At 35.1% G+C, this 14,814-nt stretch overlaps 2 protein-coding genes across 2 annotated transcripts; both read left to right on the forward strand.

Moving 5' to 3' along the window:
- Positions 1–199: 199 nt before the first annotated feature.
- On the forward strand, positions 200–6,681 carry LOC149905497 (transmembrane protein 138). The gene is made up of 4 exons (XM_090106327.1): positions 200–541; positions 1,371–1,443; positions 2,772–2,943; positions 5,354–6,681. The coding sequence occupies exons 1-4, from the start codon at positions 414–416 to the stop codon at positions 5,455–5,457; spliced, it is 477 nt and encodes a 158-aa protein (XP_089962453.1). The 5' UTR covers positions 200–413; the 3' UTR covers positions 5,458–6,681.
- A 1,295-nt stretch (positions 6,682–7,976) lies between these two features.
- Positions 7,977–9,667, forward strand: LOC149905498 (uncharacterized). Its single transcript, XM_090106532.1, has one exon. It carries the CDS (start codon positions 8,426–8,428, stop codon positions 9,245–9,247), a length of 822 nt encoding a protein of 273 aa, XP_089962658.1. The 5' UTR covers positions 7,977–8,425; the 3' UTR covers positions 9,248–9,667.
- The last annotated feature ends 5,147 nt before the right edge of the window (positions 9,668–14,814 follow it).

Here is a 14,814-nt window from a genome sequence, read left to right on the forward strand (position 1 = left end):
CTTTTGTTCCTAAAGTATGGCAAAATTATTTAATTGAAAAGATTAAAGAATCTTGATTCGATATATATACAGAAAAATAAACATACAATTTACAAAATTGCACCCTTCGTCTTTAAAGGCCATTATGGACTTTATAAAGACTTTATAAATAATTTCAAGAAATATTCCACGAAGGCCAAGGGCCAAGGGCATCAAGGCTTCTCTGTAATCTACGGTGTTTTGTATTGATTACAGCCACACAGCGAATTAATAATACATGGTATTGATTTCTGACGATACTTCATACTTGGTACTTGAAACGTCACTGTCACATTTGAAACAAAACTGTTTTGCGAGATTTTTGTTTTTAAATAAATTTAATTAAAATAAGGAAAACTTCGTCTATAAAACACGTTTTCAGCAAACGCGTGAAAATGAAAGTATCAGTGCCGAGATATTCAACGTGTCTTGTGTTTCAAATGCTATTTATGTGTTGCGATTTATTATTCAACTGTTGGAGTCTGTTCCCGAAGAGCCGAGGGGGATTGCTTCTTTTGTTCTTGTAAGTATTTTACAATATTCTTTAAAATTTTAATGGGGTTGGCTTTAGTTAACTGCCGCACGAATTTGTTGGAAATATTTATATTTTTAGTTAGCTAGGTAATGTAAGATTGTAATTCCAAAATATTATCGTTAGGAAACTTGTAGTTTTTTAGTTATTAATTTTTAAAGTTAATAATTTTTTGTGCGAAAAAAGTGCATTTATCCGTTTGTTGTGCAAAAAAGCGGACTAAGACGTTCCATTTCACTGTACTGTGACTTTACGCTGCGGCCGGCGAGTGCCAAAAGCGATTTTAGGGCGATTCCTACTCAAACAAAAAAAAATCTACGTAGGTAGGTTAAAAAACTATTAAACTTTTATTTTTAATATCCAAATAGGTAGCGAGGAGCGAAGCGACGAGCGTGTTAGGTTTACTCTTGAACTGCCGCACGAGCCGAGCGAGCGAAGCGAGCGTGCCGCGGCAGCGGCCGGCGAGTGCCAGAAGCGACTTTAGGGCGATTCCCACTCAAATAAAAAAAACTACGTAGGTTTTCACAACTTGTTTGTATTTTATTTATGTACCGTAAAATTTTTGTTACACCAATTCCATACATTTTGAGGTTAGAATAGGAAAATTGATTTTTCTCCAAAACTATTGGTTTCCTAACTTTCCCCTTTTGGTGGGAGGGTCCCCCCCTCCTCCCCCCCATCCCCCACCCACAAAAAACCTATAATACGTGCGGCAGTTCTCTAAAGAAACCCCTTTTAATGTAACTCATTGGACGGATTATGCTCTAAAATGTTATTAATTTAATACTGGAAACAAATTGTATTAATAAATTATTTGTAGCTTTCAGGACCTTTGTCTCGTGTTGGCTATAACATCCATACTCATCTCTTTCTTCTCAACATATTTATTTCAAGTAAGTACCCATTTCATTGCAATTATAAATAGGTTAGCTGTCCATAACTATATAGTTCAATTAATTAATCTAATTACTAAGATATTTGTGAGGCACCATTTTGTATTGATTGAAATTTCAATGATTGTATCAAATAGTTATGAATGTAACTATGGTGTATTAACATTAAAAGCATTCCTAATATGGAGGGAAAGGGAGAAAAAAGTCTGTACATAAAGTATACTTCAGTACATAGTTTAAAAGAAAGTGGCTTCCTCTTCAGTATAATGTTTTTAGTACTAGCTGTGCACTGCGGTTTTACCTGCATCACATCTCTCCTAGTGATGATATACGATTTTCTTATAAATTTATAGAGAATAGTAAAAAATTGATCATGAGACAGGACTCAAACCCTTTCACACCAATCCGGGCCGGCCACTTGACCAACTCAACTCTCAACCCAATATTGTCTTCCTCGATAAATGGGCTATCTAAGTTTTGCATTTGGACCCATAGTTAATAATAACATTAAGTTATTTATTCAAACAAAAAAATTGTTAAGCTTTATTCGTAAAGAACAGCATTACACCCATGGTCAGGACGTGTAGCCAGGGCAGGTTCACTCTAACATTTTATTAAAATGTTGCTTCTTTGTGTATTCTATACACATGAAATAGATTGTGAATTTGTCTCTACACTCCTATATAATTAATATTAATTGTGACAGTTTGAATGTTTAGACTTTATAGGCCATCCACACGTCTGCCGAACGTGACAAACAGCGAACACATAGGGAATATACAAAGAAAAGAAATGTACTTATTTCCTTCTCGCTTCTCTATATAGCGCCGTCCCTATGTGTTCGTTGTTTGTCATGTTGTTCGGCAGACATGTAGATGGCCTATTAGATGTATGAAAAGATATTAGGAAGGAACTCAATACAATCTGCTATGAATATTATATGCTTGATATGGCATATTGTATAGTTGGTAGTTATGGAACTACAAGGTATTTGTATTTGAATGAAAACTATATGAATTGAAATATCAATATGGTACCTTGTGACTCATAATGCATGCAAATTTTAATGATTTGTCTAGGCAAGGGGATTTTCATTATTTACCTTGTTGTTTATGAAATGTTCATTTACTGATTGAACATTCAGGATATAATTGAGAAAATTAATTAAACAGCACCATTTAATTGAGAATATAGATTTTTAATGGCTTAATAATATGCTAGTTGATTATGACATCTTTTTATATTTTTGTTTGTTTTCGTGTGTATTGGCAATTCAAATGATATCAAAGCCACAGGTAATACATACAAATCTTATTCTCCAATTGCAGGCTGGTCTAATCGAAGTGCTGATTCGCAAGTTCCGCGTGGCCGGCGCGGTGACGCTCGCATACTTCCTGGTCTCCATAGCGCTGCAGTCAGCATGGATCATCGAGAAGTGGGAGGAGTCCGAGTCCATCTCTAAGCCGCTCGTGATGGTGCTGTTCACATTGCAGCGCTGCAGTGAGTAGCATTTGTATTTTGTATTTTTTTAATAAATAAAAATAAATATTATTGCTGGTAGAAGCTGAATTGAAGTTAGGCCTGTTTTCCGTGGATGTTAAAAACATTGATCACAGTTAAAATTGTATGTTTAATCATAATTCAGCTTTGGAAACATAGCGTAATTGGTGTTTGTTGATGAATGAACTGCGTTCAATTATTGTTTTTTTGGAATAATATTACAGTTTCTCATCTGATTTCCTTCTTCATACACAATTTAATAATATTGTAAATATTATTGAATTCAAATCTTGTTAATTGGAATATAAGGTGTGTGAGCGTGCGTGCATGCATGCATAATTTTTGATCAAAAGGTGTTGAATTGGTGGAGAGTTTTCTTGTTTCATGAAAATTGGTCAAAGAAGCTGCGGCAGAAACTGGGTGTTAGTTTCTTTCAACGAGGTAGCATCTTTATAGTCGGTCGAGTAGTGGGGTCGCTCGTGCTGTAATCGCATGGGCACAGCATGGGTGAGAGGCTGAGGTGACGTTGCCACACCGCTCGATAGTCGCATGGGCGAGAGGGTGTTGCGACGTTGTCGCGCCGCACAACTACATGGACGAGACGCTGATGCGACGGTGCCGCGCCGCACGACAATTACATGGGCGAAGGGTGATGTGGCATTGTCGCGCCGCAGGACGACCACCTGGACGAGACGCTAACGCGACGTTGCCGCGCCGCACGACCACCGCATATCGAGCGGCTGATGAGACGTTGCCGCTCCACACGACGCACAAATGTCAACCGGCTGACGTGACGTTGCCGCTCCATAGACACAGTTTTAATTGTTTTTATGGAAGATGTAAATATTCGTCTTGCAATGCTTGCAATAGACATTACGACTATATCAATAAATCGGTGGATGAATTAAGAGTTTTTAGGGGAAACAAATGTAAATTGAATAAAAAATACCTGCTTTGTTTTATTTACAGAATTAAGATTATTGAGATATCAAAAAATAAAACATTAAAATACTGCCGTCCGCCATTAAAGTTCAGACATCAATTTAAGCACATTGTAAGAGATAATGCCGCAATTTGGACGAATTAACCCGGAAATTGAGAGTAGCAGAAGAAACCATTAATAATAGAAGGCATTCAGACGTTTAAAAAAATAACTTTTTCCGGTGATGTCGCACTTGCATTAGGCAACAGGGGGCCATTTTAAATATTTCTTGTTATTTAACACCTTGTATAGATTGTCTAATCTAAAAATGAACGCCCCTCCACTGTGTTTACGCTCACATTCAAAGTACGTGTATAGACGCAATACACACAAATTGGTCTGCCTCATTGGTCGTTCAGTCCTCCAGTCCCGTCCATGCCCGAACGACAGGACCAGTTGGCCAACTAGTGCATAAATGACGCGATGCACGACAGAACGGACGTGTCATTCCGTACATAGCGCGCTCTCCCCGCCATACAATGCTAGGCACCTGAACTGATCGCCCGATTAGTTGACAAATCAGTGCGCGAGTGTCAAAGTTTGCAGTAGAATTGACGCGCGCACACATATAAAGTGGTTCAATAATTATTTGTCCTCACACATTGAAACAATTAAGTTTAGTGGAGGGGCGTTCATTTTTAGATTAGACAATCTATAATTGGTTTTACTTTGTTTAAATTAATCATCATGTAAAGTAAAATTTTGCACTTACCACATTTAGATTTAATTTTTTCGATTGAAGCCTTTTGAATAATAAAATGAAATTTTCAGGGTAGCTACCTGATAGATAGAGCAAGTTTTTAAAAGCCAAACGGAAATCTTTTTTATGTGATTTTATTTTTTTTACGGGCCCTTGAAGTTGTGAACTGGGTAATTTTGTCTTTCTTGGCATTGGATTTTTTTTATTCCATTCAAAGATCTAACGATATTAAATAAATAAATAAAATAATAAAAATCTTTATTGACATAATTACACAGGTCAAAGTAATGGATCCTTCGGCTCCCGAACTAGTTTAATACTGTGTCTGGAGCCAGAGGCTAAATAAATATTGAATGTTACCATACTGAAATGGCCTATTATTCAGCTTAGCACACAAAGAGTCAAGTATCTACCGTTATAAGTCACGTTACCGTAAATAAAATCTCATCGTACTCGCGGAGGTGAAAATTAAAAAAAAAAACTCCGAAAATACGAAAAATCGCATAACATACATTGGGGTGATTCGGATAGCCCTCTAGGTCCTCTACCTCCTATCTTCAGTATATATTAAAAAAAAAATTGTATAAAATAATCAAAGGCATTATTGTGTCTACATAGTTAATTAAAAGTATAAAAATAAATAAATTTTATATTGATATATGTATTTATTTTATAGTGACAGTGAACCCCCTTTCGTGTGAATAATTGTACACTTTCGCTAATTCCAGTGGCCCCCGGCTACTACTTCTTCTACAAGCGCGCGTCCCTGCTGGTGTCGGACCCGCGCTTCTACGAGGACATCGACTGGATCAACCAGAACATCGCGCATTAGATCACACCCGCGACAACTTCACTCGCGACTCGCTTGCTAGCTGTCAACGATAGGGTTGCCACCCGATGAGTTTCTGCGACATGAGCGCTTGTGCTGCCAATTCTTTGTTTTCGTTTAACGTTCGGCGAATTTGTGAATGGAGCTTTAAGCTATGCGGATTAGTTGTATTTCGGTGCTGCTTCTATGCGGACTAATTAATTAAAACGAGTGGATTCTAATAAAAGGAGAGGTGGTGAAAAATATTTTATGCACAACTTGTGCAGTTTCGACATTCCTGTAGCGCAGAGATTTGCCATATTTTTAAGAAAAGGAAGTTATTTTTTAAATAATATGAATAATTATAATATTTTCGTTTAAACGTGCGTCTCGAGAGGTTTTATACATTCCAATAAGATAAAAAATGTTAAGTAAGTAAATTGGCGTTTTTTCAATGGCAACCCTACTCAGGACAAGAGTATTTTCTATTTAAGCGTATGCTAAGCTTTTACGAGCCTATTTTCACCTCTCAATAGCTTAAAGAATTACTTTCATATTTAAGTTCACTTAAGTTTCTGCACGACACTAATTTCTTGCACATATTATGTTTTGTCTTTGTCAGTTGACAGCATTTCAGTATTTATTTTATAAGGATATTTAGCGATAACAAAGACCCACGGGAAAGGAACCAATTTTAAATATCGGTGCGAAAAAAAAGTATGTAAAAATAAAGAAAAACCCGCCATTTTAATTTTGTTACCAGAACCGTGGGCGTTATGATATGGCCGTAACTGCTCGCCTCGAATGACGCCAAAACCAACGAGAATCGTAAGAATGACGTGAAGACTGTTAAACCGGATTAGGCTTGCACAAGTAGCGGATAGATGTAATGTTAATGTTAGGATAATATCGCAGTATTTTGTAATTTCTTGTCAAAAAATATTTCTTGAGGAGCCCCGGCTCCGTCTATACATTGATCTCGATCTCGATCGTTGAAAAATTTCCTATTTATATTTACGTGGCGATACTTCGGCTAAGTCCAGAAGACCTAGCCGATCGTAGCTGAGCTACAGTATACCTATTTATACTACTATTTTGTAGATTTCAGTATTTCTGAACATAACTAGTCATAGGGTAAGTTTTTATAAGGATAATTTGGATCTCAACTGCGTTTCTGTGTCGATCTGTGACCTGTGTAGTTGTAATAGTTATTGTATTATCTGTATTCAATAAATAAATCAATGCAAATGGTGTTTTATTTGTTTATTTTTTGTTTTATTATTTTAATTCCTATTTGAACTGGTTATGAAAGTGAAAAGCAATGGACAAACTAATTATTGCTCAGATATGTAGAAAAGTAGCGTAATGTTGAAAGACTATTATCTTATGAACTTAAATCGATCCCAAAATTATATAAGTATTAATTTCCTATGAATAATACGTCGAGAAGCAAAAATTTGCATGTTCTAAATTTTATACAATTACTAGCGGTCCGCCCCGGCTTCGCCCGTGGTACATATGAAAAATAGATGTTGGCCGATTCTCAGACTTACCCGATATGCACAGAAAATTTCATGAGAATCGGTCCACCCGTTTCGGAGGAGTATGCAGACTAACATTGTGACACGAGAATTTTATATATATAAGAGAAGAGATTAAAGTTTCTCTACCACAAACTTTATCTTTTGAATGTGCTTTAAATTTACCTAAAATTTTGCAAGCTCTGCAGTCTGCATGATAAGTACCTATGTGTAGACAAAATTTTATTGTATGCCATAACGAATTTAGTATACTCGGTTATGTTGCAGCACAAAATACCTAGAGCATGAAATAGATTTTAATTTAGGGATTTACCTACTGAAGCCATAAATTTCAAATAACTTGACACTAAACGAGGCATTCCAATATGTTACAAAACAAAATTGTTCTCGAACTCTCGAGAGACGCTTTGATCGTATCCGAACCGTATTTTAATTGCATATTGTAAGTTATTAAAGCAGCGTTTCAAAACTAGTTACATCACGCCGCGCCGCCGCCGGCGAGTGCTCAACTTTTATAAGCGCGTCTGCAGCTAGTCCAGAAATAATTATGAAGTTGTTGCTCTCATAATGATTGCAACTCGCTTCTGAACTCTGTATATTGCTGCAAATTTCTCGGAAAGTTGCGTTCTTTGCGATATCGCCTGAAGTTATTTTTTATGATGTCACGATGTTATTTCGACGCTTATGCGTAGGTATTTCCAAACTATACATAGCCAGAACGCAACCATAGGAAACTGCTCGTGTATACTTTGTAATGCTGTTTTTAAGTTTGTTATTACAATATATACACGAATTTTGCGTACTGATCGTGTATAATTTGTAACGCGGTTGCTTGCTTCTTCGTTCCAAACTATACACGACCAGTACGCAAAATATAACTAAATATACCTACCTACTACAAAACTTACGCGTGAGCGAAATAATAAATATATATAGGCAATCAAATACTTGTACAGCTATATCTATCTGAGTGAGGGTGCTACTGTGCCGTCGTAAACATTATCTCTGCCTAAAAACTAATTTAAATATACTAAAACAGAGTATTAGGTATGGTAAATAACCGATAGTGTTTGTGAATTTATTGAGTGACTACTGTGATATATTGAAGACTTAAAGAAATGGACACGGAAAAATACATTTCACTGTAAAATAAAATAGCGAAGACCTACCATTAGTGTTACTGTTTTTGTGGACTTATTCAACAATCTTAATGGTTTGAACTAAAACCGAATGCCGTTTTATTGTGCACGGAAGTGATTCTAAATAATTTAAACGAAGATCAATTACATATAAGAGTAAAATATATCAACATAACCTTAAAGTTTTAACATTTATTGTGATTCGTATCTATGATTCAATATCCTAGCGACACACAGCGCCATCTAGTAGAAAGAAGCTGAGGAACTTATCTGTTTGCAATCGATACGTATACGTATTTTTATTTTATCAACATGGAAGAGGTTTTAAATGCACTTAAATTTATACAAAAGGAATTGGATAACCAGAAAATTATTATCCAGGAAAGTGGAAAAAATATTACCGAACAAGTTACACAGAATATTAATACTATGTTAGAAGAAAAATTTTGTCTTTGGGAAGAAAAGCATAATAAACTTAAAGAGGTCGTGGAAAATCAGGAAAAAAGAATCTATTTCTTAGAAAAACAATCAAGACAGAGAAATTTAATTTTTTTCGGTATTGGGGAAACAGAAAACTCGTACGAAAGCCTGGAAAAGAACATTATCAAGTGGATAGATCAGTTCTTCTCTATAAAACTAAATTATTTTGATATTCAAGAAGCGAGGAGAGTAGGAAAGAAAGGCGACAGACCACGCCCAATAGTAATTACTTTTTCTACTTTAGGAATAAAAATAAAAATTCTTAAGAAAAAACTGATGTTAAAAGATACTCCCTACTACGTTCAAGCGGACTATCCGAAATATATACTAGAAAAGAGAAAAGGATTAAAAGAACAATTGAAAATAGAGAAAGAAAAGGGTAACACAGCTACAATCAAATACGACAAATTAATTATTACCGAAAGCATGCACAAAAGAAAACTTTCTTTATCACCTGAAAATAGCACAATCCCAAAAATTGAGAAAACTACTCAAGCCAATAAAAAGAATAAACAACAACAGCTCAAATCGACGGCCAAAAGATCAAATAGCATATCAGAAGGAGTGATAAAACCCGGCATGTTAAACTTTTTAGTAAATACAAATACAGTTAAAACAAATAACACTCAGAACGTAAATAACAAGAACATATAACAACTAAGCCCCTCCTCCAACATAGATCACAGCACAACAAGAACCAGATACCAAGAACATCTTCCAACCCGGCTGGTCACCGTGGAAGATAATGACCACAACCCTCCAAATGAATACACACAACAGCTATCATAACGCAATCTCTTTTGAGAATTTTTTTTTTGGGGGAGGCCTTTACCCAATACGGGGTTGCTACAGACAATCCTAAAAAAAAACATTTAATGAAATAAGAAAATAAATGATAATTCATAAACTTAAAATAAAGTAAAAATTTAATAAAGCTAAAATACTGTTAACTAACAAACAAATATGTACTACAACCAACTTCCTTTTAATGTAAATTGATCAACTAAGTGTAACTATAACGTAGATATAAAAATAGTCTTAAATGATTGTAACTTGTTTGTAGAAAATAAATGGGCTTTTATTATCTATCTACTTTTATTCTTCTTGATTGATTCAGTAAAATATGGAATAAAAATATCATTAGGTAACCTTAGAAAAATAAATAGGTAACAGATATAAGGGTTACCTATGGGTTAGGTTAGGTTCGTGTTTTTTTAACTACACAAATATAGGAGCCCCGCGAAGCGGGTCTCCGTCGCCTCGCAACCGTCCTCTTCTGGACTTTACATTTTAGCACTATTGTCAATTGTAAGTCGTGTAGTATAGTCGGGAACGAAGAAACAAGCATCCTCGATACAAAAAATATACGATCAGTACGCAACATTACATAATATACAATACACATGCATTTTAATAATAGATTTCAAAACAGCAATACAATAATATAAACGCGAGCAATGGAAAGACGCCGCGCTTACTCCGAAACATACACGATTAGTCCGCATGCGTACTGGCGCTGTATATTTTGGGACGCTATTCTTACTTACTTCACTACAAAGCATATGCGAGTATTTGCGTACTGCTGTTGTATAGATTGGAAGAACTTTGTAAAAAAGATATTTCCAAACTATACGTGATTAGTTTCACACCGTTGCGTACTGGCCTTGTACCTATAGTTTGGAAAGACGCGACGCTTATACTTTCAAAATAATTGTAAATCATATTTTTATGTGTTATTCACGTGTGTGAAAATGTGAATAGTAGGTACCTACTACTGCTGACCTATTAAGATACTATTTACTAATCTATACAACCTAGTCACAATCGGAGTTCTGAACAGTGCATTTGTATTTTGTACGTCCAAGCAAGGGACTGTCTTAGAAATAGTATTTATTTTAAATGTTACTGTCTTATTGTCACATAATAAGTAACAGAAATGCGAATAACTAACTGCTATTTTATTTTTGCATTAGCTCAACCTAACCTATCTATATAAAAATATTCGTTCGCCGCTACGTGACGATTTCTTAACGTAGGTAGTATATTCTACGCAGGACGCACCCAATCGATAGGGAAGCGTCTCCAAGGCCACCGCTATTGTGGCCGTTTCACGTCCAAGGGTTCGGAAAGGGTCGGAGTTTTACGCTCGTTTGTGCTGAATATTTTACATGACACTTTTATGGACAATAATGGGCTACTGATTCTTCGGTTTGTGTGCTTGTGTTGCTTGTAGGTGATAGGAAAGGGATTAAGTAATGATAGGGACGTGGGAAATGTTTATCAATAACTCGTGGATATAAATTTAAATTAATACCTTGTTATATACAATTAAATAAACTATGGATTTATTAAAAGCTAGGAATATAGAATATAATAGATATGTCTACTATGAGTTGGGCTTACAATTTTATTGGACCTTAAATTTGTCTCTTTTTATTGTAAAAAAAAAACATTTCGCTAGAACACCTCTATGCTATGAAAGCTCTCCAGCTTGTGAGTCCAATTTTATATTTACGCTGTACAAAATTGATAAAAGAATTCATAATAAAAAGTGCTCGATACAATACATGCTCCATCCATTAACGAATGAGTATGTATGTAGGCTTTAGGTCAATATTACATAACGTAATAATTGAGGAAAATGCCGTATAGTCCGGGATACATCGCCCATTTTTGCAAGTGATTACTATCAAGCTAATTTTTCGTGAGTAGCTTTATTTTGATGAGATGCCCAATAATTTCATGTATGAAACTCTCGATTGTGGTAGCTACCAGAGGAAACAAGGATAAAATATTTTGATTTGATGGTTCTCAAATATTAATTACTAACTGAATGTTTTTTTTTGTTCAATCTCAAGATAATTATCTAAATTATTCGAAAAAATATTTGTCCTACAAAATCTATGGTTTGATCAAAGAGTCCCCCTTTCCAATGTGTATCGATAACGAAGTCATCATAAATGATTAGTAACCAGCTGATTTTTTTATTTTCACTTATTTAATACTTATATAATTCAACAGACATATTGTCCTACAAATTGCGTAATAAATATTTGAGAACCGTCAAATCAAAAAATTTTATCCTTGTTACCTCTGTAAGCTACCACAATCGAGAGTTTCGTTCATGAAATTATTGGGCATCTCATCAAAATAAAGCTACTCACGAAAAATTAGCTTGATAGTAATCACTTGCAAAAATGGGCGATGTATCCCGGACTAGTAGCGTCACCTCGTAACGTCGTAACGTAAATAAACGTCAAAGTAGTCGAGAAAGCGCCTAATTCGTTTTCATCACGAACCCACTCTTATTAACTTTAACGTGTTACCTTTCGTACGGAAAGTTTCGAAGGGCGTGTGTAACTTGCTTATTAAGAAACTTTTAATTTTTGAAACGTAGCTAAGTACGCCTTGCTGGGAATTTATTCAATTATTCCATCCATGTTTAATTTATTTGTGCTGCAGTCTGCCTGTCGACACACAAGTTATATAATAATATGATTTTTTTAATAAACAGTTTTAATAATATTTGAAATGATAATTAATTAATATTTTAATCGATATTACATAATTATATGGAAGAAATTGAGCCTAAAAACTGCACTACCATAAATTTGCATCTATGCAGATAAGTGTATAACAAAAAGGTAAAAAAATGGTATCAGTTTTCCTATTCCGTGCTCGAAATGCGTTAAAATGCCGTAGTTAAACCACAATTTAACGTCAATTTTCTGAATGCAGCGCTATTATTTTGCCGCAGGATTAGTCCGGGATCCATCGCCCATTTTTGCAAGTGATTACTATCAAGCTAATTTTTCGTGAGTAGCTTTATTTTGATGAGATGCCCAATAATTTCATGTACGAAACTCTCGATTGTGGTAGCTTGCAGAGGTAACAAGGATAAAAATTTTTGATTTGACGGTTCTCAAATTTTTATTACGCAATTTGTAGGACAATATGTCTGTTGAATTACATATATAAGTATTAAATAAGTGAAAATAAAAAAATCAGCTGGTTAGTAATCATTTATGATGACCTCGCTATCGATACACATTAGAAAGGGGGAGTCTTTGATCAAAACATAGATTTTGTAGGACAAATGTTTTTTCGAATAATTTAGATAATTATCTTGAGATTGAACAAAAAAAACATTCAGTTAGTAATTAATATTTGAGAACCATCAAATCAAAATATTTTATCCTTGTTTCCTCTGTTAGCTACCACAATCGAGAGTTTCGTACATGAAATTATTGGGCATCTCATCAAAATAAAGCTACTCACGAAAAATTAGCTTGATAGTAATCACTTGCAAAAATGGGCGATGGATCCCGGACCAGATGGATCTATTTCTAACCGTATTTGGTTATAACGTTTAAATACCGGATCACAGTTACTAGTATCTGAAAAAAAAATCATCAAATTTGTTTCCTTTTTTGGGCGCTCTAATAAAGGTTCTTTTCCTTAAGCCCCTGTTCATTTGACCGGAAGTATATGTAGGTTGTTACAAGGGGGCAAAGCTGCAAAGAGCTCGCTTATGAAGTCGCTCACCACGGCTTGATACGTCCTGACCTATATACGTGTAGTCTTACCCCTAATTCGTGGGGTGTCACGGCCGCTGGCGCGGACCCAAGCTTCTTCGATTGTTCACTACCTGCTACGCAGTTTTGACCCGTTTACAAATTTTTGTAGCAATAAACCTGGCAATGGAGTTCGCTCCATTTATTTAACAGCATTCGGGATTATCGATTCTGTGAGGCTAAAGTGTGTTTGTACTTTGAAACTAAGCTTGCGCTAACATCTCGTATTTCATAATATTTACCACCTTTATAGAGAACTTTCCTCTCACAGATTTTTATTGGATTTATCAATACACTTTAGTTTATTGGAATGTGTTTATTGGAATTGAGAAATAGTTTTTTATTACATATTATTTGTACATTAAAAATAATTCTAGCTTCTAATAAATGTTCTATAATCTTCGATTCGATTAAATTACGACGTGTAGCTATTTCTTCTAAGATTAACGCGCAGATTACGCCGATACGGGGTGAAGTTAACCCAGATCCAGTGATATAATGTTATTTTAATATTTCTAACACGTGAAATAAAAGAGAAACGGGGACCATCGGGGCAGAGCTGCATTTGTTACAGGTCAGCGCTCCGCCCTGTCACGATATTTGATTCGCATCGGATATTGATTGCAATTTCACGATACATTTGGTTGGATGAGCAAAATTGATCGTGGGATCGATGAACTTTAAACCTATTTGTGGCTGGTTCATGGGAGATTTTTAATAAACGTTTCATTTTTCGTAGCTGTAGTTTATTCGGTTTATACAGCAGTAATTTGTAGTTTATTTTTTTAAATTTTTGTAGCTCAGTACTAGTTACATAGCTGGTACTATTTATCTTTTTTTAGTACATATTTACTATTTAAATTAATTAATAACATACAAAATGGTGAATAAGTTTATGGTACATACTTTTAAGTAGAGCAAGGGCAAGTAAGTAAGATTATTATTCTGTGCTTTGCTAAAGCTCTATTTTCTAGAGCCACCATATTAAAATATCAATCGGGAATACAATAAACTGAACATAACCATAACCAACCAAGTTAAATTACCATCTGGTAAATCAAAAGTAACATTCCAGACATATGCTCAATGAAGATATTAAGATTGTTTGAACGTGTTCCTCACAAAGTCGTAAAGCGGAGGTCGCAGCTGTAATCGTGATAACATTGCGGCAGTGTACGCAAGGACCAGCTTAGTACCTAGTTAGGCTAAAGTTGCCTGCAACTTGCTTTAACTAACACCACTTTGTACAAGTTATGACAAGTTAAACTGAACTTGACAAGGGCGACGAATAGGAATATTGCTTGAGCGATATTCAATAATTAAATGTTGGTGTATCAACACTGAAAGTGCTCTTTTCAAGTATCGAAAAGGCCTTATTACGGATTTTAATGACCCAGTAATCTAATTTGTGTTTTTAAATGGAAGTTTTCGATGTAAATTGGGTCATGCACGCGCGAGGGAAACTACGGCATGCATTGATGTAGATATTTTTAACAATTTTGAATGTTCATTTAACATTTTCGTTTTTTACTTTTTCCTGCTATTCTTATACAGTATGACGTGGATCATATTATTATCACGAAATATCGCTCAACACGTCTAAAGTTTTCACTCCAAAAAGCCGGGCTCTACTAGGGCTGTGAAAAA

The sequence above is a fragment of the Colias eurytheme genome, chromosome 10 (genome assembly GCF_061535395.1).
Source record: "Colias eurytheme isolate Ceu_HAF_F1 chromosome 10, ilColEury1 Martin Lab GWU primary, whole genome shotgun sequence".
NCBI classification, from domain to species: Eukaryota; Metazoa; Arthropoda; class Insecta; order Lepidoptera; family Pieridae; genus Colias; species Colias eurytheme.

Coding starts and splice junctions, on each gene's coding strand:
- LOC149905498 (XM_090106532.1), top strand. CDS start 8,426: ATGGAAGAGGTTTTAAATGCACTTAAATTTATACAAAAGGAATTGGAT.
- LOC149905497 (XM_090106327.1), top strand. CDS start 414: ATGAAAGTATCAGTGCCGAGATATTCAACGTGTCTTGTGTTTCAAATG. Junction 542..1,370: donor GGATTGCTTCTTTTGTTCTT/GTAAGTATTTTA, acceptor AATTATTTGTAG/CTTTCAGGACCTTTGTCTCG. Junction 2,944..5,353: donor GTTCACATTGCAGCGCTGCA/GTGAGTAGCATT, acceptor CGCTAATTCCAG/TGGCCCCCGGCTACTACTTC.